The 25457-nt window shown below is 43.1% G+C and overlaps 1 protein-coding gene across 1 annotated transcript; it reads left to right on the top strand.

Moving 5' to 3' along the window:
* Positions 1 to 14390: 14390 nt before the first annotated feature.
* LOC118090393 (fatty acid-binding protein 5) lies at positions 14391 to 24315 on the top strand. The gene is made up of 4 exons (XM_035126074.2): positions 14391 to 14548; positions 18211 to 18383; positions 23795 to 23899; positions 24055 to 24315. Exons 1-4 carry the CDS (start codon positions 14470 to 14472, stop codon positions 24103 to 24105), a joined length of 408 nt encoding a protein of 135 aa, XP_034981965.1. The 5' UTR covers positions 14391 to 14469; the 3' UTR covers positions 24106 to 24315.
* The last annotated feature ends 1142 nt before the right edge of the window (positions 24316 to 25457 follow it).

The raw sequence follows: 25457 nt of genomic DNA, 5'->3' as shown, positions 1-25457 counted from the left end.
TCAAAAGGTTAAGCTACAAACAAAGTAAAAATTATTTATGAATCTGATCTTTCCACAGGTTCGTAGTTTATTGCTTATGACACTTATTGTTTCACTTTCCAACAAACCGTCTAGGATAAGGAACTGCCTCTACTCTCAACTTCACAAAATGCAGGAGAAAACATGCTTGCTCCATGTGACAGCCCTTGAGATATTTGAAGATGTTTATCATATCTCCTCCCAGTCTCCTCCTTTTCCAGGCTAAACATACCCAAATCCCTCAATATCATGCTGAGAGTTTTCAAAACACCTATTGGCCGAGGTAAACTTGATAAAATTAAACCATGCTGAACAGAATGTTTTTGGGGAGCTTTGTACATAAGCAAGTGGATCCTTTGTGCCAGCTTCTCTGACGTTCCTAGGAACTCCTGGTTCCTCTCCTATCGCTTGAGGTTCTGGTGGCACCATAGGTGCAAGTATGGTATGCTTTAGAAATGCAAGAGATTTTTACTGGTTTGTAATGCCACCTATGGGGGGACCCAGGTGGCACTGTGGTTAAACCACTGAGCCTAGGGCTTGCTGATCAGAAGGTCGGCGGTTCGAATCCCTGTGACGGGGTGAGCTCCCGTTGCTTGGTCCCAGCTCCTGCCAACCTAGCAGTTCGAAAGCACGTCAAAAATGCAAGTAGATAAATAGGAACCGCTACAGCGGGAAGGTAAACGGCATTTCCATGTGCTCCTCTGGTTTGTCAGAAGTGGCTTTGTCATGCTGGCCACATGACCTGGAAGCTATACGCCGGCTCCCTCGGCCAATAATGCGAGATGAGTGCGCAACCCCAGAGTCAGTCACGACTGGACCTAATGGTCAGGGGTCCCTTTACCTTTAATGCCACTTTAGCATTGCTCCCCAGATCTGGGCAGATCTGGAGAGGTGGTTAGGGATGGCTGAATACGTCCATTTTGGTATCTTGTTTTTCCAAATTTAAGCTCAGTTCTCCACATTTCCACAGCAGTTTGCAATGTATTGGTTGTTTTTTTTAAAGCCCTCCTGAAAATGCATCAGCATTATACTCCGAATGTCTCCTCATACGACGTTTTTATGGAATTTCCTAGTATACACATTTTTACAAAGCAATTTCCCCTAATACCACAAATAGCAGACTTTTATATGCTGTTTTCATTAATATGTGTATTTATATGCACACTGCACCCTAGTATATGCATTTTGGTACACAGGTCTTGGCTGCAGAACTGCAAAATCGTGAATTTTGTAAAATGACTGTGTTTCAGTTTGGACCTTATTCAGGAACACTTGCATCAGGGAAGCTACTATTTAAATGTAAACTGAATTTAATTTCTTTCCATCCGTAATGTTGCTGTGCCATCCCAAAGCTTGTTCATTGAAGTGGCAACTTCAATAAATGTCTTTGTAGGCCCTTTCCCCAACACTCTTACAAGCCCTGTCATTTCCTCACATCCATTGCTAACCATAGCCTTTTTGGCAGGTACCCCCAAACTCAGCCCTCCAGATGTTTTGGGACTACGACTCCCATCATCCCTAGCTAACAGGACCAGTGGTCAGGGATGATGGGAATTGTAGAACCAAAACATCTGGAGGGCTGAGTTTGGGGATGCCTGCTTTAAAGTTTTGAAACTTGGCCTCTATCATTTATATCAAAGTTCATTAACATTAGTTCAAATTCAGTGAGGCCTCTCATGGTTTGCTCTTTCACTTTTGGCTTCATTGTGAAGGAAGTAAAAAACTTCAGTCTTTGAAGTGCCATAAATAAAGGGTCAGCTCCACACACTTTATAGACCTTTATGGGTGCATAAATAAATCTCTCCCCCCTCATTTGCCACCTGTTGAGATGGATATCTTGCCATTGTTTACAACTGAATGCACAAGCTAGCTTCTATTTCCATAGCCTTCAATGCACTATCTTTTAAAAGCATGTATTCCTTTGGAACAGGCTGATACTTATGCATGTTTATTCAGAAGGAAGTCCTACTGAGTTCTCTAGGATGTCTTAGAAGTGTGTATTTAGAACTGCAAACCCAAATAGTTTTAAATCCAAGTAATTTGACTTAACTGGGTAGAAAACTGAGCACATATTTTCTCAGTAAGATCTAATATTTTTTGAATGCAGCTGTGTAAACTCCTTCCTACTTACTGAGAAAACAAAGAATAATTTAAGACGTCCAAGTTTAATATTTTGAAGATGCCCTGGTAATAATAAATGGGCCAAAGGACAGCATTTCATCACAAAGGACATCAAAGCCTTTGTTGCAGTAATCTGAAGTGAAGCTATCAAGAGGACCACCTATGATGTATAGCCTGGCTTTCTTCCTGGGCATCTCCCTCACATAAGGGGACAGGTAAGGCTTTCTGGATGAGTTTGACCAAACTGCGGGAGGCAGTGCAAGACAGGAGTGCCTGGCGTGCTATGGTCCATGGGGTCACGAAGAGTCGGACACGACTAAACGACTAAACAACAACAACAAGGCTTTCTGGAAACCAGGTATTATGAGGAACAGTTGGCAGAGCTCAGTGTGTTTTAGCTTGGAGGAGAATGGGAGATGCAATGACTGTCTTCCAACATCTAAAGGGTAGTCATGTAGTTGGAGCAGACTTATTCTTGGTTGCCTCAGAGGACAAAATTAGACCCAATGAGTGGGAAATGAAAGGAAGCAAATTTAGGCAAAGCATTAGTTCGAGTAAGAGCTGTTCAAAACCTGTAAGAAAGCAGATCTTATATTATCACTAGGAATCTAACATTTGAATCTAATATTACATCAGTATCTAGCTGCGATCCTTACAACAATCCTGCAAGTCAGTATTACTACGCCCATAGTTCAGAGGCAGAGAGATAATGACTTTCCTAAGAGCACCTGCCGAATTTGTGGCAGAGGCAAGGTTTGAGCGGAGGACGTCCTGATCCATAGCTCAGCATCACTGCCACTGTGCTAAACCTGCTCCTATCAGATTGGAAGGTCACCCATGTGCCTCCCACATGCAATGCAGAGGCATTTTTAATAACTGTTTTGAACGCACTAATGACAGGGATCACCAGCCATTATGATCACCAGCCATTATGATGTTGAAAGCATTCCCACCCTTGCTGTAGCCGGACTGACAAGAAATCAAACCACATTTGGACTGATCTTGTCACCAGTTGGCCCTGCTTCATGGACCTTCCCAACTGCATGTGCAATGTGCAATGTAAGGGAAAGTCTTTTTACTCAAAGATAAGCGAGCTTGCAGAACTAGTACGGTCATAGTACTTGACTTGTTGCTGGGATCTGTGGACTTCTTATCTTGCCTTGTTTGTGCTCAGCTGTTACTCCCTGGTTTCTAAACTGCAGGGAAGGGCCACCTGGGGAGTAGAATGGATGGGTGCAAGGAGATTATTAGTGCCAGGATTTGGGGGTAACCTGCCATGGCAAGATGGATAGGTATTGCCCTCTCCCCATACTCCCCCAGGAGCAGGAGGCCATGTTTGCAAGCAATGAGTTGAGGAAGAAGCTTCTTAGCCAATATTTTAGAGATTCCTGCATTTGCAGGGGGTTGGACTAGATGAGCCTTGGGATCCCTTCCACCTCTACAATTCTATGATGTAGGTGATATATCCAGATATGTGGGGGCAGACCGCGACGACAGCTTCACCCAGCGGTATATCGCTGGTGAAACCATCACCACTCTTGACAAGCAGAGCCTGGTCAGGGAGCCCCATGTCTCCTGTGTGCGAGTGGCAGGGGACTCAGGGCTGGCTTCGCTGGGGGCAGGACTTCTCCTGCCCTCAGCAGAGCCTGGCCAAGGGGCCTTGGGGCTCACTCAGCTGGGGGCAGGAGCCCTTGCCCCCCCCCCGGCTAAGCAGCAGACTGGGGCCAGCTGTATTGGCCACAGCCCGTGAGGCGCTAGGGTAAAAAATGCCTCAACTCCCAAGATGAGAGCTGTGGCAATTTCACCCGGCATCTGGCTGGCTGGGCTCAATGCAGCTTTTTTCAACAATGTGGTATATCGCCAAACCCCGATGTTTGGCTGGCGATACACCGCGATGTTGAAAACCCAATATCGCCCAGCCCTACTATGATGCTGTAGAAAGTTACCTTATACTGTGTCAAACCATTGATCCATCTAGCTGCCTGCAGGCTTCAAAAAAGAGTCCAGCCCTGCCTGGAGTTGCCAAGGATCAAACCTGAGACCTTCAGCACATTCAGCTACATGTAAAGAACTACCAGTACCAAGAGAGCTCCTTCCGTTGATCTTAACACCCAAGAGGTGTAGGGTGGAGGCTGTCTGTCAGATATCTGGGGTCTTACAGCTTTAAACACCAAGGTAAGTACCCTAAAGTAGGCTCAGAAACAAACTAATAACCAGTCTGTGTAGCAGGTGCATTTCAGACCAGTTGAAGTTTTTGAATCATCTCCAAGGGCAGCCCCATGAGGAGTGCATTACAGTAGTATAATCTGGAAGTTACCAGAGCATGAAGTATAGTGACCAAGTCCACTCTGTTTAAGAGGGACCATAGGGGGGAACCAACCAGAACTGAAAACAGGAAAATGGAGCCACTGAGGCTATATGACCTCCAATGACAATGTTGTATCCAGGAACACGTCCAAGCTACCGACCTGTTTTTTCCAGGGGTGTTCACTCCCACTGAGAACAGTCTGTCTCTGCATCTTCTAGACTTGAGAACTCAGAGCACCTTATATCTCTGTCCTCAAAGGATAAAGATTCAATTTATTGGTCAACACCCAGCCCTTCACCACTTCTAAGCACTGGCCTAGCACATGAATTGCCCAGCCTCTCCCAATTCAGATAGAGAGTGTGTGTGTGTGTGTGTACAATTCACATATAGGTGACACTTTACTCCAGCTTTCCTGATGAGAGCTCCTAGTGGTTTCAGAGACATGTTAAATAGCATTGGGGGGGCACACAGATAACAGAAATGTATTTAATCGCCATTTCTACAAATGGATTCAAGTGCAGTGTTAGGATATGTCTACACTTCAAATGTCTACCATATTAACCATTGTGGCTTCTCTAAAGGAAACATTGGAATTGTAGTGAAAGGCCTGGGATTTTTGTTCAATTTGATTTTTATTGTACTTCATGTGCATCCCTTTTCCTGAAATAATTTACAGGTACCTATGAGAGAAAGCATGACTGTTGTACTGGTTCAGATTTAGGGTTCATCCACACTTCTTCTTGCCCCATGTCTAGAAAGCATGGGTCTGAATGGTTTTGCCTTCGCGCCACTGCTTCCCCCCAATTTAGCACTAAATTGGAACGACAATGCGCAGAAAACCCAATTGCCATTTGTGTCAATTCAGTGCTAAACCACAGGTTCCGCTGGGGAGAAAGCGGCTGAGCAAACAGAGGTGTGGATAAGCCCTCAATTTAAATTTGTACTTAACATAATGTAATAACCACCCTGTTATAATGATGTTTAGAGTGCATAATTTCTGTGCTCCAACTTCAGCATTGTAATTAGACCAACCCTTCCTAATCTGGTGCCTTCCAGATGTTTCAGACTATAAATCCCATCATCCCCGACCATTAGTCATGTTTCCTGGGGCTGTAATCCAGCAGTATTCACTGGATGTCAATACCAAGCTTTTAGCTGCTGTGGATACTGTATGTTTTATGGTTTTGATGCACTGACTTCTATGTAAGTTGAATTACACTGTCTGTAAAGCACCCTGGAAGTTTTAATGAAGGGAGAAATTTTTTAAAAGGTCAGTTTCATTTGTTTTCATCAATGCACTTTGTTTTGTTCTGAATGGTTTTTGGTTGCCATTATTTAACTCTAGCATTGCTGATCACTGTTTGGCACTGCATGCATGCTCAGTTCTCAGTCCAATTGGGAGCTGTGCAGACCTAGTTTCTGGTGCAGCAGTGGATGTACACTCCCTACCCCACCCTTTTATATAATGACAATATATTGTGTGACTGCCAGCAGATCAGGACAACTGTGAACACTGTGCTAAGGGTAAAACACATTTTGGTAGAGCTGAATGCCCTTGGGATTACAGTATGTTAACCAACCTTTATAACATACATTTTATCTTGAGGAGAAGCTTTTGTTGCAATAGGTCATCTCCATCCCAAGTGGAGATACGGCAGCACGGCCTAGCACAGTCATGTCTTATATTTTGCGGGCTAAATATGCCTCTTGATTTTGAAGTCAATGGACTAATATTAGCACTGCTTTCTCTGCTAGGAGCTATTTCACAGAACGAAGCATCAAAAAGGGAAGTTAGTGTGACTTGTAGTCCCTCTTGTCATGTGACAGTCATTGTGTGCACTTTGTCAAGGGTAATATGTTCCTGAACCAGCAGCCTGAAGGACACTAGCAACCCACGGAGAACACTCAAGACAACAGAAGGGTGCAATTAATAAGATTCACCAGTGCAATTTACCAGAGTGCTGTAGCCTTGCTCTGAGGCAGTGTGAATAACAGCACTAATGGTTGATTATGTTTAATGGAGTACCAGAAAAGGGGTCCAAGGCGGTTAGCAGTGGTGGACTATCAGCAGCTGTCTGAGGGATGGTGTCTGCTGTCACCATATGTGATGCTGGCTTATTATTCCTCCCACCAGAATAAAAGGGAGGTGCTCTTGAGATCAAGGAATCAGGGAGGCAGCCCAAGGGGAAAGTGTTGTCACGATGGACAGTGTCAATTGCTTACACCACCTGGGCAGATAAATATGTGGGTCATAGCAAATAAAACATGTTGTTCTCAGTATCATAATTGTCTTAGAATAATTGGGTCATGGAAGTGCCTAGAGGAGAATTAATCCTGAATAGTTCCCAGGCCCAGGATAAAGATATGAGGGTTGTTGGACCAAACAAGAATGATCACAGTGCTATTGAATTCAATGTACACATGAGAGGAAATTTTCCAAGAAAGTGCAATAATATTGATTTCAAAACAGGAAACTTCTCAATAATGCAAGGAGCTGAAAATGGGAGTCAACAGGCTGAAATCTCTCGAAGAAGTTTGGAGTGTTTGGGTTTGTTTGTTTTAAAACAGATTAATAAAAGTTTGGCTAGAATATCACAGGTCAGGAAAGGTACCAAGGTGATACTATAGTAGTTAACGAGAAGAGTCATAGAAGCTACTGTATAAAAGGGTTTCAAAATATCCCCATCATTATTGGAACTAAATATCTAAAAGAATGGCAAAAAGATCTGGCAGATTTCATCTGGCAAGGCAAAAAGGCAAGAATGAAAATGGAGGTATTAACGAATTCGAGGGAATGTGGAGGATTTGCCCTACCGGACCTGGAAAAATATTATGAGGCAGCCTGCTGGGTCTGGATTAAAGACTGGTTGACCTTAGGGAAACCTGACATATTGGAGATAGAGGGTGTAAACAAAATCTATGGGTGGCATGGTTATCTACTATATGGAAAGGGAAAGAAAAACAAAGAATTCCAAAACCATACTGTAAGAAGGGCCTTGTGGGAAGTGTGGGAGAGAACCAAAGAAAAAATAATAGAGAAAACTCCCTGGTGGGCATCGCCAGTTGAGGCAAATGCCACCTTAAAATGTTATTTGAGACAGGTGTGGCCAACATATAGGGATTTAACCGAAAATGTTAATGGACATATTAAACTTAAAGAATATGACGAACTAAAGGTTAAAGGAATGTCATGGCTTGAATATTTTCAATTGAAAGCAACCTTTGAAAAAGATATTCAAACAAGGGGGTTTGATGAGGTGAATACAAGGTTTGAGAAAGAAATTCTCAATAGTAAAGACAAAACCCTCTCTAAAATGTATAGATTATTAAGGGAACCCAAACAACAGCAGGAAATAAAAAATAAGTATATCAAAAAATGGGAACAAGACTTGGGCTACACGATAGAACATACTAAATGGAAAGAATTTTGGGAGAGACGAATTAATTTTACAGCTTCATATGTATTGAAAGAGAACTATATGAAAGTACATTATAGGTGGTACTTGACCCCGGTGAGAATAGCAAAAATAAACAAAAGCGGTAACAATAAGTGTTGGAAGTGCCAACAGGCTGCCGGGACAATGTACCACATGTGGTGGCTGTGCCCAAGAATTAAAAAGTTTTGGGAGATGATTCATCAAGAGATCCAAAAATTAATTAAGATATCATTTAGGAAAAGAGCAGAAGCATATTTATTAGGAATTCTCAATCGGGAGATTCCACCCGATAAGATAGATATCTTCCTATATGCAACAACAGCAGCTAGGATGACAATAGCGAAAGTTTGGAAAGAACCTATTATACCATCGAAAGGAGAGTGGATTGACAAGCTTTGTGAATATCTGGAGCTAGCTAAATTAACGGATTGGATACGTAACAAACCTAGAAATAGAGTTAGGACCCAGTGGGAATGCCTAAATGATTATTTAAAGAACTCAGGAATGGGAAAAGACACATGGATGTGCCTAGAATAACTGTGTAGGATAATCGTATTGATAGAGGTTTGAAGTATTATTATTATTATTATTTTTTCTGTATTCACGTAAAAGTGGTTACTATCGAGAGGACAACTGTATAAAAGTGAAGAAAGGTTTAATTATGTGTTCAGTGCAGTGGAAGGAATGTTAGATGTAAAGAATGTAGGTAAGAGAAGGCTGTTGATTCAGTCCTTTTTTTTTTCCTTCTGATTTTTCCTTTTTTCCCCTTTTTTCTATTTCCTTTTTTCCTTTCTTTTTTTTTCTTTTTTCTTTCCCCTTTTCTATTCTCATTTTAGCCTCTTAGTTCTTTTTTGGGATTTTAACTTCATGTAAACAGTATAAAATTGAAGCCATATATTGTATATATATATATGCTTGTACTGTATGCATGTACTGTTCTTTTTTGCATTAATAAAATTTCTTAATAAAATAAAAAAAAAAGGGAAGGAGCTTCCTTTAAAAACATCAAAGCCTTTCCCAAATGAGGTCTGCACACACACCATACATTTAAAGCACATAGCTTTCTCCCAGAGAATCCTGGGAAGTTTAATTTATGTAGGATGCTGAGAATTGTAGCTCTGTGAGGGGTAAACTACAGTGTGACGGGAAATAAAGGTAAAGGTAAAGGGACCCCTGACCATTAGGTCCAGTCATGACTGACGGAAACACTGTTTACCTTCCTGCCGGAGCTGTACCTATTTATCTACTTGCACTGTGACGTGCTTTCAAACTGCTAGGTTGGCAGGAGCAGGGACCAAGTCGTGGGGATTCGAACCGCCAACCTTCTGATCAGCAAGCCCTAGGCTCTGTGGTTTAACCCACAGTGCCACCCGCGTCCCAAGTGACGGGAAGTACATAGAGACAAAACCCATGAACTTCACATATACTGATTAGTGTGGCTAGCAATGGTGGTGATTTCCTAGAAAAGAAGTCTTGGAAGTTGTGATGGATTGCTCAAAGGAAATGTCAGTTCAGAGTATAGCAGTTATGAAGAAGGCAATTCTGTGCTGTGGATCATTAGGAACTTTATCTTAGTGCTTATCTGAAATTTGCTTCTTATCCTGCCCTGGAGCAATGGGGAGCAGTGCTTCCATCTTTCATGTGACATTCCTTCAGACGTTTGAAGATCACTACCATTGTCCATCCACAACATTCCTTTCTCCAGACTAAGAATACCTAGCTCTGTCCATTTTCCTCATTGGGCTGCTGATTACATTTACAGTGAATCAAAAGTAGCTGTCGCAAGAATACCTTGTTTCTAATATTTTTGCCATTTCTGCCAGTTGAAACACAGTGTGGCTGTAAAGGAGTGCTGGAATCTGTGAGATGAATGGTTGCCACATATGGCCAAGGCCTTTTTTTTCTGAATAGCTTCCTTGGTTCATTCAAGTGAAGATGACTTGCACATCCAGAAGATTCTGAAGAAGCCTGACTAGTTTCCATTGAGTCATTAGGGCAGGGCAAGGAACAAAAGGAACAAAACTCTGATGCAAGTTTATTGTAGCTTTGAACAGTGCAATTCCCCCTCTCCCCTTTCAGCGTCTTTTAAAGAAAACATTTCCAGTTGCCCTTTATCACCTCAGCAGACTACTTTCTGTGACAACATGTGGAACTGTAGGTGGCAATAGCAGTTCAAGAGAAAAGCAAGAGTGATCCCTAATCTGGAGTTTATTGCACTTTGCACTGTTTTGTAAATTAACATAAAATACCAGAAAGTTTATGTTCACCTTGTTGGTGAGAGTGACCCAGAAATTACAGGAAAAGCACAGCACAGGTGTAGCAGGCACAGGATCCAACCACAAATCTCTAGAACTCTGTGGAATTTCTCAAAGCAACAATAGTACTTCTTCCTTTTACCTTTTTAATCTCTACTCCTTTTGGAACAATTATAAGAATTATAATTATAAGAATTATACCTGTTACTTTACTTCATGAATGGTGGAGCAAGACAGAGGTGCTTATAAAAACATAGTACAGTTTCAGCAAAACAATCCAATCTGGATTCATAATTGCACAGCAGCTGGCAGCAGCAGACTATGGCCACATTCACACCACACATTTAGAGTTCTTTAATACCACTTTAAATGGTAATGGCTTTCCCCAAAGGACTCTGGGAGCTGTAGTCTGTTAAGAGTGCTGGGAATTCTTAGGAGACCCCTATTCTCCTCACAGAGCTTAACAATCAACCCCTCTTCACATTAAACTCTCCTAAGAACTTTCAGCACCTTTAAGAAGCTAAAACTTCAAGAATTCAGGTGGGGGGGAGCAATGACTTTATCATAGTGCTTTAAATGTATCGTGTGAATGCGGCCTCAATTTATACAAAACTAAATATGGTCTGAAGCTCAACCTCAAAAAAACCAAGGTCATGGCCACTGGTCCCATCACCTCCTGGCAAATAGAAGGGGAAGAAATGGAGGCAGTGAGATTTTACTTTCTTGGGTTCCATGATCACTGCAGATGGTGACAGCAGTCACGAAATTAAAAGACGCCTGCTTCTTGGGGAAAAAGCAATGACAAACCTAGACAGCATCTTAAAAAGCAGAGACACCACCTTGTCGACAAAGGTCCATATAGTTAAAGCTATGGTTTTCCCAGTAGTGATGTATGGAAGTGAGAGCTGGACCATAAAGAAGGCTGATCGCGAGAGGCAGTGGAACTGCGAGAGGCAGTGGAAGACAGGAGTGCCTGGCGTGCTCTGGTCACGAAGAGTCAGATATGACTAAACAACTAAACAACAACAAAAAGTACTACACACATTTAATTCATAATGAATGTTTGGGATTCACTGCTTAATCACTGGATTAAGCTACAGTAGTTGTTCAGGAGCAAGAACAGAACAGGGCTGCTGCCTTTATGCTCAAAAAACAAACCAATAACCCCCCTCCCCTTGTTGTGTCTATGCCATGCCTACCTGCCATATAAGATGTATGGCAGGTAAAAACATGGGTCCCTGCTGAAAGCAGGGTTGGCCAGGCACCACCAATCAGCTGGTTGGTGGCAGCTGCAAGGTCCTGTGACTTTGCCCATGTGGGATATTCATCAGAATCCCAGACTTCACTGTATTTCTCCATCTCCTGATAGTTATTCAATTTCCTGTATGAAAATACATGTGGCTGCTTCCCATTTTATAAAAATTCAGTGATGGGCCTAGAGATGGTATTGGGAGTTGATTCTGATAAGACACTAGCCATCTCGAGCAGCAGCCCATGTGAGAGGTCACATGAGCTGTGTGCTGTCAGCTCTGCACACTTTTGCAAGATCAACACTCTTCGCGATCATGCTCTTTTAGCATATTTTAAAGGTGAACTGAAAGTTGCTTATTTGGTCTCTGTTTTGTTATTTTGTATCATTCATCACAGTGGGTCCTTAGAGCAGGATAGAGTGTAGCCCACACAACTGCATTCATACTTTTCCGCTCTCCCAAGTTAAGTACCGGTACTTGTATGCTTCTGACTTAAGACTGCTAAGCTAAAGCACCTTGATGGGGATACTCCCCTAGTAAATAGAAGAATTAATGTGGGAAGTACAGTAAAGAGTGTTTACAGTGAGCAAATACCATGCAGATGGCTATAGGCTGAGAATATTGCATAATCAGTACACTGAAAGAGCTGGATAAGCCTAAAGGAGCATTCAGATGTGGAGAAGTTTGTGTTGGTTATTCCTGATAAGGATAGCACTCGTGTCACATTTTCCAATGTTCCATTCAAACCGCAGCGCCTGCTGTGTTATAGAATGGTGGCTTTTTGAGCAATGTACCGGCAGGTCATGCTAAATTTCATTCATATCAGGAAGTGTGGTGTGACACAGCACTAGTTCTGTACCCACCCATGCTTCTGTTCCCCCATGGAAACTGTGCAAAATAACTGTATGTCAGTATACAGCCCCAAAATTCATCACTTTACTACCATGGTTTTCCATGTTAAGGGAGCTGCAGACTGATTTATTTATTTTTAATTAACAAAGAGCATGGAAATGATTGCGAAACATGCCATCTAATCCACTGAAAAGTCTGGAAGTGGCTTTTACGCTGTGTAAAATCTCAAATGCAGAAATTAACAGTTAGGGAAACCTCAGGGAAATGAACTGTCATGTGAATGCAGACCAAGGGTCCATCTAGTATCCTGCCTCAGACAATGGCCATTAAGATGGTCTGGGGAGTCCACAGGAAGACCCGAAGCCAATGCCTTTCCTGTTTCCCCCACCCCTGGCAGGCCTAGTTCCATTTCCAACACATCTAAAGTGGTGACTTTGGTAACATCTTGCAGCAATGGGTTGCATATATCCATTACAAGACGTGAGGGGAAAGCACATCCTTCTCTTTGATGAGGGAAAAAAGGTCTCCATCTTTTCTTTAACCCAGTGATGGGACAAACTAAAAAGAATGTCCCTGGATAGTAATTGGAAGGCTCATTACTCAGAAACACATAAGAATTACAGGTGGCTGCAATGGTAATCATGAGACAAACTCCCAAAGGTTGCAGTAGGGCAGCAGTAAAGGTAAAGGACCCCTGGACAAGTAAGTCCAGTCAAAGGCGACTATGGGGTTGAGGTGCTCATCTTGCTTCCACAGACAGCTTTCTGGGTAATATGGCCAGTATGACTAAACTGCTTCTGGTGCAATGGGACACCATGATGGAAACCAGAGGGCACAGAAACGATGTTTACCTTTCTGCCACAGCAGTACCTATTTATCTACAGTGGAACCTCAGTTTATGAACACCTCGGTTTCCGAATTTTCAGTTTACGAACGCCGCGGACCCATCTGGAACGGATTAATTCACTTTCCATTACTTTCAATGGGAAAGTTCGCTTCAGTTTATGAACGCTTCAGTTTAAGTACTCCACGGAACGTCTGGAACAGATTAACCCACTTTCCATTACTTTCAATGGGAAAGTTCGATTCAGTTTATGAACAGACTTCCGGAACCAATTGTGTTCATAAACCGAGGTACCACTGTACTTGCACTGGTGTGCTTTCTAACTGCTAGGTTGGCAGGAGCAGGGGCAGAACAACGGGAGCTCACTCTATCGTGGGGATTCAAACTGTCGACCTTCCGATCAGCAAGCCCAAGAGGCTCGGTGGTTTTTAGACCACAGCACCATCAGTGTCCCTAGGGCAGCAGTATCATTACCAGGACCAACTAAAAATGCCACATTGTCAGGGTGGTGTAGCGGTTAGAATGCTGGAGGGGAGCCCAGGGTTCAAATATCCACAGAAGCTTACCTGAGTAGTAGCCTTGGGCCGTCTCTCTGCCTGACCTACTTTACAGGGTTGTTGCAAGGCCAAAACGAGGAGACGGGGAACCCTAAAGTTCAGCTTGAGCTTCTTGGAGGGCAAGTGGGGTGCAAATGCAACAGTCAAGGAACAAAACCAGGAAGGAGTTGAGGCAACGCCGGTGTGGGCGTTCGACGCAGGCCTGAGGGAGCTGCTGGGCTCAGGAGGCTCGCCCTGCCCGCCCCAGCCGACACGTGCCCCGGCCCCCCGCAGTTGCCCAGAGCGGGAAAGGCGCTCCACGCCCGCCCCCTGCGCACAATGCTCCTCCACCGAGGGGACCCTCCTAAGGAGAGGCGTCACCCCACTTTGGCTTTGGGGGTGGCGACTCCCTCGGGGCCCTCTACTACCTATCTGCGAGTAGCCTTGGCGCGCGCACCATCCGGGAACCTCGCTGTGCAGCGAGACTAGGGTGAGAGAAACGCAGGTAGCTGCGTCCAGCGTCCCGGCTTCCCCGCCGCGCGGTGCCTCGCGGTCACTAGGGCCTCGCCCCGCGGCGCGAGGGCTGAAGCGCAGGACCCTCCGCCTCGCGCCCTTGGGCCGCGCAGCCCAATCATTCGGCAGGGAGCTGCAGCGCATCGCCGGCAGCGTCCTCGCGGTTGGGAGCCGGCACCCGTGACGTAAGCCCTCCCGATTGGTCCCCTGGCGGCAGCACATGCTCAGGACATCTATATAAAGACGTCCCCGGCCTCCCCCCTCCCTTGCAGCTACTCTTCCCAAAGCCTCTCTCTTGGTCGTCAGCCGGGACAGCTCCATCCAAACGCAGCGCAATGGCGAACCCAGAGGCTTTCTTGGGCAGGTGGCGCTTGGTCTCCAGCGACGGCTTTGATGAGTATATGAAGGAGTTGGGTAAGGAGCAGGGGATGGTTGGGGAGAACTGGCAGAGAGAGGGGGGGGTAAGAATTTAAGGGGATCCTGTTTAAAATGATGAGGACATTTTATGACAACAGAGAAGCAGAACTAGGGATTCCCTTCTCTCATTGGGCAAAACTTTGGGGAGGGCAAATAGTCGGGTTGAAAAGTAAGCCAATCCATAAATGAGCAGGGCAAATCCTATCATAAGAATAGTAGTGCTAGTAGTGTGTGCATTTTTTATTTTTTTTGCATCCAAGATGCCAGACTGCAACCTTGCTATTTACATGGACGTAGCCCTCCTGGATGCATCTGTAATAAATAAATGTAGCATTGCAGCCAAAAGCTTTTTAAAAACAACAAAAAGCACCCTACTTAAATAGTGGCATTGTCTTTTAAAATGGCTGCTTTGGATTAAGTGAATTACTTAAAAATTCTTTTCTATAATTTGTATATGGGGAGCAGTGTCTTCATGAAGCGCATTTTGTGCACTGCAATTCTTTGCGTTTTGTGAATTGGCATGCCTTTCTTGTATTCTATCATGCTGGAGTAGACACAGTCCTATTTCTCTCTACTATGTGCACATGTGGTGTGTCTGGCTTGATTAGGCGTGGAGGATTATGAAGAGGGAACAGGACAGGAATTAATTAATTTTTTCTTTCCCGGAAGCGCATATCTGTCTCTCCTGTGGGGAGCTAGGATTAGGAGCTTTTGTGTGTCTCATTTTCTCAGCTCCTGAGAGGCTGAATGCTCTGTCCAAGGTCTGCGGAGGCGTTCTCAAGCTTGCCATTAGTAACAGGCACACAAATACAAATGGATATTGTTTCAAACATGATATTGAGCTGCAGTGTGTGTACATATACCAAACCATCTGCCTAAAACAACATATGAAAAACTTGGAGTGAGGCGGGGGGGGGACAGAAGAATGGCTGGGGGTGATGGGAAGGAGAGGGAGATCTCTCATATAAGCAGAACGGCACTTTCCCAGGGATTTCACCTGAGTCAAAAAGCAGGGCAGATGGCAGAAACCTTCTGAGCTCCTGTAACACAGCTTACACATCTTATTACAATGCATTTAGACTTTGCTGGTGCAAGAAGAAACCATACAGTGGAGATGGATGCTCATTAGAACAGAATATGAGGCTCTTAATAAAATTTAATTTGATTTTCTTTTTTTAGACAAGCCGGCCATCCTTGCAATTATATAGTGTTGTTTTTATGATATTTAATGTTGTGCACTGCCTTGATCTTTTATGCGAAATCTAAATGTTTGGCTTTGGTTGTCTCACTGCACGGACTGGAAAAAATGCCAGGATGAGCAAACTTCCTGTGCCCGTGCACAGGAGGATAAAATGTACCACAGTGATCTCATATTCAGTATTATTATTTTACCAAACAGATTGAACGGAACACTAACCTAATTAGGGGTGAATAGTTTGGGGCTGCATTGATAGATCTGCCAAGTTACAGTGTGTTTAGAGTCTCCAGCTGAGGCTGAAACTGGAAAGAATAACACATATCTGAATTAACATCCGACTGTTATGTTAGAACCTTTCTTCTTTCTATCCTTGTGGATTAATTTCACTAAAATGCAATCCAAGTCCACAGATGACTCTTGAATAGGGCTGTGTATATTCTGTTCTAAACTCGGTGTTAGTATCCAAGCTTTTGCAGAACAAGCAGAATCCTGTGATCCATTTAAACGATGCAGATAAAACACAACTTACTTGTATTTACACATTGTATTTTTTTTATAAAAAAAATACTCAGCTTCTGATTTTCCTGGGTAGTGGCAAAGAGTTATGAACAGTGCTTAAATCCCATTCCTAACCTGTATGGCACCCCACATCTATTTTTGCATCCTTAAGGACTAGATCCTTGCTTTTTGAAGATGTAAATGCACAAGAAAGAATAGGGATAATGTATCACCGGGGCATGCTATGGCCTGTTTGGGGAATTGTTAATCACAGGTCTGTTACATTTGGCATGTGGAGCTGCAGTTGGCAGGCCTGAACTAGCCCCACAGTTGACACACTCATTCTTCCACACATGGGGTTAATTGGGTTCTTGTGCCCAGTGAATGGGGACAATCATCGTGTTAGTCCATTATATACACTAGTTGGCATGGGGCTGTTATGCACTACATTGAATCTAAAGAGCATTCCAAACGTTTTGGTCTTTCAGTGTCAACTCAGGAGCTAGGGAGGCCCCCTTCAATATACTAGTAGTGTCTGGGAGAGAGAGAGAGAGAGAGAATGTGTGCATGGATTTGCTGCACCTCTTGATTTCTCATTGCCCATTTATTCATGAAGGTTTGCTGACTGTTGAAAAGCATTGTGCTTCGACTTACTATACAACCTTTCTGTGATGTTATCAATCAAGGTTGCATCCATCAAGTGGTGAATAAGCCTGTGTAAAGCAGCCTTTATAGTCTTTTCAGTAAAGGCTTGAGGATTACAGTACTAGTACAGGAAACCTTTTATTTATCTGTTTGGGGCTCAATTCACCTAATGGTTCCTGCTAGCAGAAGCTCAATGCAGTAACTTCCACTAGTACAATCCGGTCCCCTCCCCTCTTGTGGTCACCCAGTTTGGCTCAGGGGAGTCAGAAGAACCCCCAGAACGGTGTGTGGCAGGAGGAGAGGGGGATTGTTTCATGTGGTGAGCTGAAATACTTGTGGTAATGGGGAAATTGCCATGACACAACAATGAATATCCCACTTAAAAATATGTATAGCCTAGTCCTCATTCCAGAAACAGAACATGAATTGAGTCTTAAAATGCACAACAATAATCTAGGTGAGGTCCAAGTCTATCTCCAGAGAATGGAAATGTGAGCTCTGCAGTTAGGCTATCCACTCATTAAGAGAATACAAGCTTCTCCTTAATGATCACATGCCCTACAAACTGTTATTGCTGTTGTTATATTCCTGGTGATTTCAGTACAGTTAGACTAAAGCAGTGAGGGAGAAGCTGGGCTCCTTCAGATATTGCATTGCAGGGGGTTGGACTAGATTAACCTTTGGGTCGCTTCCAACTCTACAGTTCTGTGATTCTATATTTCCAGACTGCAACTCCATCATCCCTAACCATTGGTCATGCTGGCTGGGCTGATGGAAGCTGAAGTCCAATGACATCTGGAGGGTCACAGTTTCCACCCCAGTGGCCTACAGGAATGACTGTATTTGTAAACATGTTTTGGGTTGTTGTTGTTGTTGTTTATTTCTCTCCAGAAAGTCTCAGATAGATAGCACTGGAGGAGGGCCAAGGCAAGAGTTGTGACATGACACAATTTATTTCTAATTTTTCTGCAGAGCAATGGGTACTTTTTTGCCTGATTTGATTAATTTCCCTTTCTAAATGCCAATGCGATACAATTTAATTATTTGTATCTGGGGCAGAAGTCATTTGGCAATATGCTGAAGTCTAACAAAAAGACCTGTTACTCCTGTAAGGCAGAACGAAAGTGGAGTAGTTTTAATAAGCTTCTGATTAACCTGAGATGCTACTACACTTCAGCTGAGTCACTGGAGTTCTCCTTCCCCACGCTGGGTAATTTAAACAGTTAGGTAATCTTTTGTGTGTGCATAATGTTGGTGCATAATGACTCTGCTTGGCTGAACCAATCTGACAGGTCCCTTCCCTTTCTCTTTCCTTCAGGTGTGGGCATGGCCATGAGGAAGATGGGGAGCATGGCGAAGCCAGACGTTATCATCACTAAAGATGGAGACACGTTCCACGTGAAAACAGAAAGCACGTTCAAAACATCAGAATTCAGTTTCAAATTGGGCGAGAAGTTCAACGAGGAGACACTAGATGGCCGAAAAACTCAGGTAAATGAAGCGATCGTCCAGAGAGGGCATGTGACTGAACAGTCACACGTTTTCACACTGCTCACAAGTACAAAGCACCTCTTCACATGTGCACATTTATGTGTGAAAGAGTGTGTATTTGTTGATTTGTACAGCTCGGGCGTTGGGTAGACAGGTACACATACTGTACTTTGTTGAACATTCAAGGTCACTAACTGTACAAGTGTTTAGCCACACACATTAGACCCCCATTGAATATAATGTGAACACCCCTCAAGGAAGAAGCTGGTGCTTCTGAACTCTTCTGAGTTCTGTTAGGTGAACAAGTTACTCCCATCAGTGCGTGTTGTAACACAGGGAATGATACCAATCACTGTGGTTCAAGTGGTGTACAGTTGCATCACCGCTGAGGTAAATTTCCTCATGAATCAGCATGGTATTGCATTTTGGTTTGTCAGTCATTGCCTTTGGTTCCTGTAGTGCCGTTTGCATTATTAACATTGGCTAATCTACAACAGAAGCAAAAAAAATTCCAAACGCATCTTGGGGCAATGTTGGAAGTGTGTGAGCCAAAAAAGGCTTTCTGTGGTAATTGCCTTCTCTTCCTTTTTTTTCTTTTGTGTACCTCGCCTTTTGAACCTGTTCTCAGAGCAGCTTACAAAGTTTCCAGAAAAAGCAAAAAATCCAGCCACAAACATAAAGCAGCAATTTGAAAATAATAACCAAACTAACAGTAGTTTCCTGTACATGTTTGCCCAGATGGCCCCATTGGGGCTTACTCCCAGGTAAGTACCGGTAGATACATGATTGGAACCTTACCTTTGAAAATCAAAAAAAGTGTTTGATACCTAAAATGGCAACAAGCTAGGTGAGCCTGGCATCAAGCCTCCTTGTGAAGGGATGTGCAGTGTAGTGGTTAGAGCAGGCACCCCCAAACTTCGCCCCTCCAGATGTTTTGGACTACAATTCCCATAATCCCTGACCACTGGTCCTGTTAGCTAGGGATCATGGGAATTGTAGGCCAAAAGATCTGGAGGGCCGCAGTTTGGAGATGCGTGGGTTAGAGGGTCAGACTAGACCTGGAAGTCTAGAATTCAAATTCCCACTTAGCATTGAAGAGGCTCACTGGGTGACCTTGGGCCAGTCACTGCCTAACCTACCTCACAGGGCTCTTGTGGAGATTAAATGAGGGGGAGAACTATGTGCACCACATTGAGTTCATTGGAGGGGGAATATACAGTGGTCCCTCGACTTACGAATTTAATCCATTCCGAACGGACCTTCGTAAGTTGAAAAAATCATAAGTAGAAATCTATGGGGGGGGGAATAAAAAAAATCGTAAGTCGAAAAAAATCCTATCTGAAAATACGTAAGTCGAAAAAATCCTATCTAAACCGCATCCAAAATGGCGGACGGAGCTCCGTTCATAACTCGAAACATTCGTTAGTCAAGTTATTCGTAAGTCGAGGTACCACTGTAAATGCAATGAATAAACAAACAGTTCCAGAGTCAGAGTCAGGATGCCACAACTGAGAAGGCCTTTCTATGGTAAGAGAGATAACTGCCAAATGGCAAAGAACTTAACTTCAAGCAGGCACATGTGGACACAGGCAAGTAGGAAGCCGCCCAGAGTGGCTGGGGAAACCCAGCCAGATGGGCGGGGTATAAATAATAAATTATTATTATTATTATTATATAGGCCAGTCCTAAGCCACGGAGGGCTTTCAGGGTCAAAACTAGCCCCTTTGGATTGAGCCCAGATATGGCCTGGAAGCCACTGCAGCTGGCAAAGTACTGCTATGATGTGGTAATTCATAACTCCACATCCCAGCCATACCCTCCAACTCCTGGATTGAAAAATCCGGAATCAGTGGCAGCACGGCACCGGAAGTCGCTTTAACGCGGCGGCGTGGCGGCAGAAGTCGCTTCTACGCATGTCCAGACATGCGTAGAAGTGACGTCTGGTGCCGGGCTGCTCATGTCTGCATGTCTGGGCACCAGAAATCGCTTCTGTGCATGTCCAGACATGCGCAGAAAGCCGGGAGCCGGGACATGGCCGCCGGCAGGAGCTTTACGGGATATTTACGGGATATAATCAATTCAGGATAACAGCAGGAAATGGTAACAAAATACGGGGGTTTCCTGCGAAAAATGGGAGACTTGGCAGCTATGATATATGGAACTGAGCACCACAAACAGGTAAAGAGCCCCACAAAGACAATAGGAGAGTGAAAGCCATATTAATGCATTTAACAAAACCCTAAACTGTGGCAAATCTTAATTACAGTTGGATGATCCAGGCCATCTTCATAAACTATGTTCTGAAGATGGATTGTTTCAGCTAACCTATAGCTAAGATTAACTGCAGCATAATTGGGTTTGGATGATATGCTAAACAGTGGTTAATGTTAAATAAAAGCAATTAAACCATCTATGGGCTTTCAAGCGGGGGGGGGGTATTGGTTTTGTTTGTTATCATGGTATGAATTTCTGTGTTTTATGTTGTAAACTAGCTTGTGATTATGGGATGAAGGATAATATAGAAATTCAACGAATAATAATAAGGGACAGCAGTTATCAAAGGTGCCTTTAATGGCAAGTGCCTGTGCATTTTACACACCAAAAAGCTTGGTACCCTATTAAACAATACTAATCAGCCAACACAGTTCTCAACTGAAGTAGTACAATCCCTATTAAAATGTCGAAAGCAAGCTGGATTTGTTCCCTCATAGATTCAAATTGCTACCTGCAACTTTTTACTGTTCTTAGTGCAGCTCCTTTTTTAATTTTGGAAAATCCCTGCAATCTTAATGATGGTCCCATTTTGTAAATTCTGGCAGCAAAAGAACAGTGCGGTGGAATAGTGGGGTTTGATTCATATCTGTACATCTCGGAACAATCGGGTCAAAAGCCCTGCCTGAATGAATCAGTGGCTCTTTCTTGGGCGTGTCATGTCTGTGGTTAATGCTAAGGAGCTCTCCTTTTGGATGATTGCCATCTGATGAGCCCTTCAATAGGCTTCTCTGCCAAACAGGCACAACAAGTTCCTGTAGCTCTTTTCATGGCCATATGCGTTGAGGTGACACGTTGTATTATTTCTGACAAGCATCTTGCTTCTGCAGGTTCTGGAGCATGGGAATTCCCCTCGGATTACAGTAACAGGAGCATAATCTCATGCAAATAACCTATCAGAATAATGGCTATTTGCCAGGACCTTTCCTTAATCTCCAATTGCAATACTACAATTACAGTATCGTTTCCCAAACTGGTTCTGCGCATCCCTTTGTGAAAGTGTTACGTAAAAGGGGATTCCAGGAGACAGTCTTAATTGCATGTTGCACCCTACAAAGTTTTTTACGGTATGCAAACCGTCACACAACCCATTCTGTTACAGTGGTACCTCAGTTCTCGAATGAAATCCATTCTCTGGAAGCCCGTTTGGCTTCCGAAACATTAAAAAACCAAGGGGGTGTGTGTGTGTGTGTGTGTGTGTGTGTGTGTGTGTGTGTGTGTGTGTTTCCATTGGTTGCAAGAGCTTCTTGCACTCAGCATAAGCCATATCGCATGTTTGGGTTCCAAAAACGTTTGAAAACGGAAGCATTTATTTCCGGGTTTTCGGCATTCGGGAACCAAAACATATGACAATGGAGGCATTCAGGAACCGAGGTTCCACTGTACTGCTTATTTAAAGCAAGAGAAAAGGGAGGCAAAAATATTCCTCTCCCAGACCCATGGGACATTGAGAGCATAAATAGTGTGATGCTCTGAGAGGTCTTTTTCATTAGGCAAAGTAAGGAATATGTCAAATTTGGGGGTTCTTAAGGGTGGCAGAGTAGGAGGCACCGACTTCATTCACACGTCATGGTAAGCCAAACTTTGACTTACAGAGAATGCATGAATGTGCACAGCATCCAGACAGGACCTTGTGTAGCCACTTTGCCCCTTCCCAGTTTTTCTTCCTTCTTCACTACACTAAGCCAAAGTTTCTCTTAGTATGTTGTCTGAACCCAGGCTTTTGGTTAAGCTTCCTCCTTGCTAACCATGGTTTAGTGTAGGAGTAACAGAGACTGCCAAGGAGCAGAGTGGCTGCGAATTCCTTTCTGGGAGCCAGCACATTCACACGGTGTTGCTAAGCCATAGTTTGACTTACTGTGTTGTGCAAACCAAGTAATGGACTAGTCTTTCTCAACTGGGAAGCTCCATTGAAATGATTAGAAGTTGTGCAAGCATTTCATTTAACATGTCTGTCAGACGTCATTTTCATTTTCTGCCTGGAGGACAAAGCTAGGGCGTTTCCTGATCCTTCTTGGCAGTATCAAACTTCAGACAAAGATTTACAGAGAAAAGTACATGACAGCGTAGAGAATCCACGTTTCATTCTTTATCTTCCACAGACTATTCGGCATACTAAGAGTCTAAAAGTTACTGCTTTTTAATTGTCTGCACAATTAGAATTTGTGCAAATGCCTGTGTTTCTGATAGCTGTTTATTGTTCTTGCCTTCAAGGGAGAAATAACTGGTCAGCCATTGGGGCAGGGGTTTCTTGGATGAAGGCAACGCTTCAGCTTTCTGGAGAATTTGTGTTGAGGAATTTGGAGTGGGTGGGGATCGGGAGGGTGGACATATTGTTTAAAAAAAGATACATAAAGTGGGAGAGCTCTAGGGTTCTTGGACATGCTTAATTTGGCATGTGTATATATAATATTTGAATTCTATCTCCTTTGTTTTGGTAAGACACTTTCCACACCCAGTTATAAATCTGGCAAAGCAGGAGCATGATAATTTCCCCTTTGGTGCATAGGCATATGCTGAACGTAATCAGACTATCAATGTAATTACATGCCCTCTGCAAAATATCTTATCACTCAGACAAAATGGCCATCTCTGTTCGCATTCTTTAATTAAAGGGGCAAGTACTTCTCTGGTAGCATTTGCATGAGTTTACTCCTTAGGACAAAACTAGACATAGCACCCTTTGCACAATTGCTAATTGCATTAATGATTTATTTTTTTAAAAAAGTCAACATGGGGGGCTGATTCCAGATTGGGACCCTGGCACAGAAAAGTTTCAGGCCTTGCTGTGACCCTAATCTGGATTGGTATCCTGCACCTGCTTGCACTGGGAGAGGGCAAGCACCCACTGGAAAGAATTGTAGCTAAGGTGAAAGGTTTAAAGCCTCCCTACCTAGTTCCCAATCTGGAGTTCCCCCTTCCCACACTGTGTTTTCATTTACTTTTGAAAAGCTACTCATGCTGTTATAATTAAAAATATTCTAATTGCACGAATGCATCGCATCTAGTTTGGCCCTTAGTTATGCACACCAGTGTAAGATCAGAAGCACAGTAACTATGACCTCACTCTCTTGGGACAGAGCAGTTTTGGAATAAGTTCATTAAGATGCTAACTATCAGACTTCTGTATTATTTTTCAGACCCTTATCACCTTAGATGATAATAATGTATTAACCCAGCACCAGAAGTGGGATGACAAAGAGACTACGATAACCAGAAAGATAGTAGATGGGAAACTCATTGTGGTAAGTGGAATTTTCCCCTGATTTCCTAGCAAAAATTGTACACAATAGCTGGAATGCAATGTAATTCAGGCATACTAAGTGTCTATCTACATTGCTCTATTCCCTAGTGATCTGGAGAGAGAGAGACTGATGAATGAACGTTCTTTGTTTTGCAGGAATGTGTTATGAATAGTGCCAAATGTACTCGCGTCTACCAAAAAGCATGAAGATACTGGCTTCTATTTTGGATGCGGAGCTTTATGATGGGCAGCTTAGTGCCAGGAACAAAGCTGGTCTACACTCCATATTTCTCATCCGTATTCCCTCTCCCTGCCCCCAGGTTTTTTTTTAAGCATCTTGGAAGAATCTGTACTGTACACAATTAAATTTCAAGTCCTTGGTGTAACTATTGAGAGCTATTAAATTTGAAAATTTCATGAGTTTTTTTACTTATTTAAATTAAAAATATTTTTAATCCACTTTGCTATTAAGAAATAAATAAATATCAAACATAAAAACATAGTTCAAAAACATTTCAGAAAAGAACAAATATCAGTAGATCAAGAAATATAGGGTGGTAGAATCTAGTGCTGGCGATCAACAAACATCTGGATATAAAGGCGTGTTAGTAATGTTTTGGAAGTATGCTACTGTTGATTCTTCTGAATAATGGCATCCCAGAGAGTAGGTGCCACCACAGAGAAGTAGGAAATAGTAGGAATATTGTAAATCTATTGTGATTTTTAGAATTCTCCTCAGTTGAAGAAATTCTGGAAACTCTAGTTAGATTAGTTGTGAGAAGAAGTGATTAGTTACTAGTTAAGGTGTATTCTGCCTAGGCACATTTATAGCATGGTTTCTTTGAACTCAGTGCAACTTCTATGATGCTTATGTCTTAGCAAGTGTGTTTACACATGCAGTCTTAAAGGCAAATAACATGGCACTGGAAGACCAGAGATGGGGAGCCTACAGTCCTTCAGATGTTGGGATACAACTTCCATAATCCCTGACCATTGGTTGGGTTAGCTGAGCCAATGGGAGTTGCAGTCCGAGAACATCTGCAGGGCTGTGGGTTCCTCATTCCTGTTATAGTCTGTAGAATGTTTTCTTAGCTGCTAGTCAATATAGATATAATGTCTTTCTATACTATAATTTGCCAAACTCATTTCCCTTGAAGTCATTTCCCCCCCAGGGCAAAACAAACTCTAGATAGTAAGCTGTAACTGAAAAAGCTGAATGTAGGTCTTGACACCCTAAATCAGCCTTCCCAAACCTGCTGCCTCCAAATGTTTTAGACTACTATAACTTGCAATATTCCCACCTAGTACAACCAATTATAAGGGATGGTGAGATATGCAGTCCAACAACATTTGAATGGCAACTGGCTGGGGAAGGCTCCCCTAAGTAAAGTATCCATATGCCACCCTTTGTGGATTTTATGGACCTCAAGAGTTCCAAGAAGGATTCCAGTAAAACTTCCTTCATGATGAAGCCATGTTGAGGACATTGGTGTATTTCAAATTTTAGCAGTGCCCTGTGTGAACCCAGGATTCAGCACCCCCACCTTTCGCCTTCCATT

The sequence above is a fragment of the Zootoca vivipara genome, chromosome 8 (genome assembly GCF_963506605.1).
Source record: "Zootoca vivipara chromosome 8, rZooViv1.1, whole genome shotgun sequence".
NCBI classification, from domain to species: domain Eukaryota; kingdom Metazoa; phylum Chordata; class Lepidosauria; order Squamata; family Lacertidae; genus Zootoca; species Zootoca vivipara.
The sequence above is the reverse complement of the archived record's forward strand: the minus strand, read 5'-3'. Positions and strand labels throughout refer to the sequence as shown.

What these genes read in the sequence shown, in the direction of transcription:
- LOC118090393 (XM_035126074.2), top strand. Translation starts at nt 14,470, where the DNA reads ATGGCGAACCCAGAGGCTTTCTTGGGCAGGTGGCGCTTGGTCTCCAGC. An exon ending in TGAGTATATGAAGGAGTTGG is followed by an intron (nt 14,549 to 18,210) that starts GTAAGGAGCAGG and finishes TCTTTCCTTCAG; the next exon opens with GTGTGGGCATGGCCATGAGG. An exon ending in TAGATGGGAAACTCATTGTG is followed by an intron (nt 23,900 to 24,054) that starts GTAAGTGGAATT and finishes TTTGTTTTGCAG; the next exon opens with GAATGTGTTATGAATAGTGC.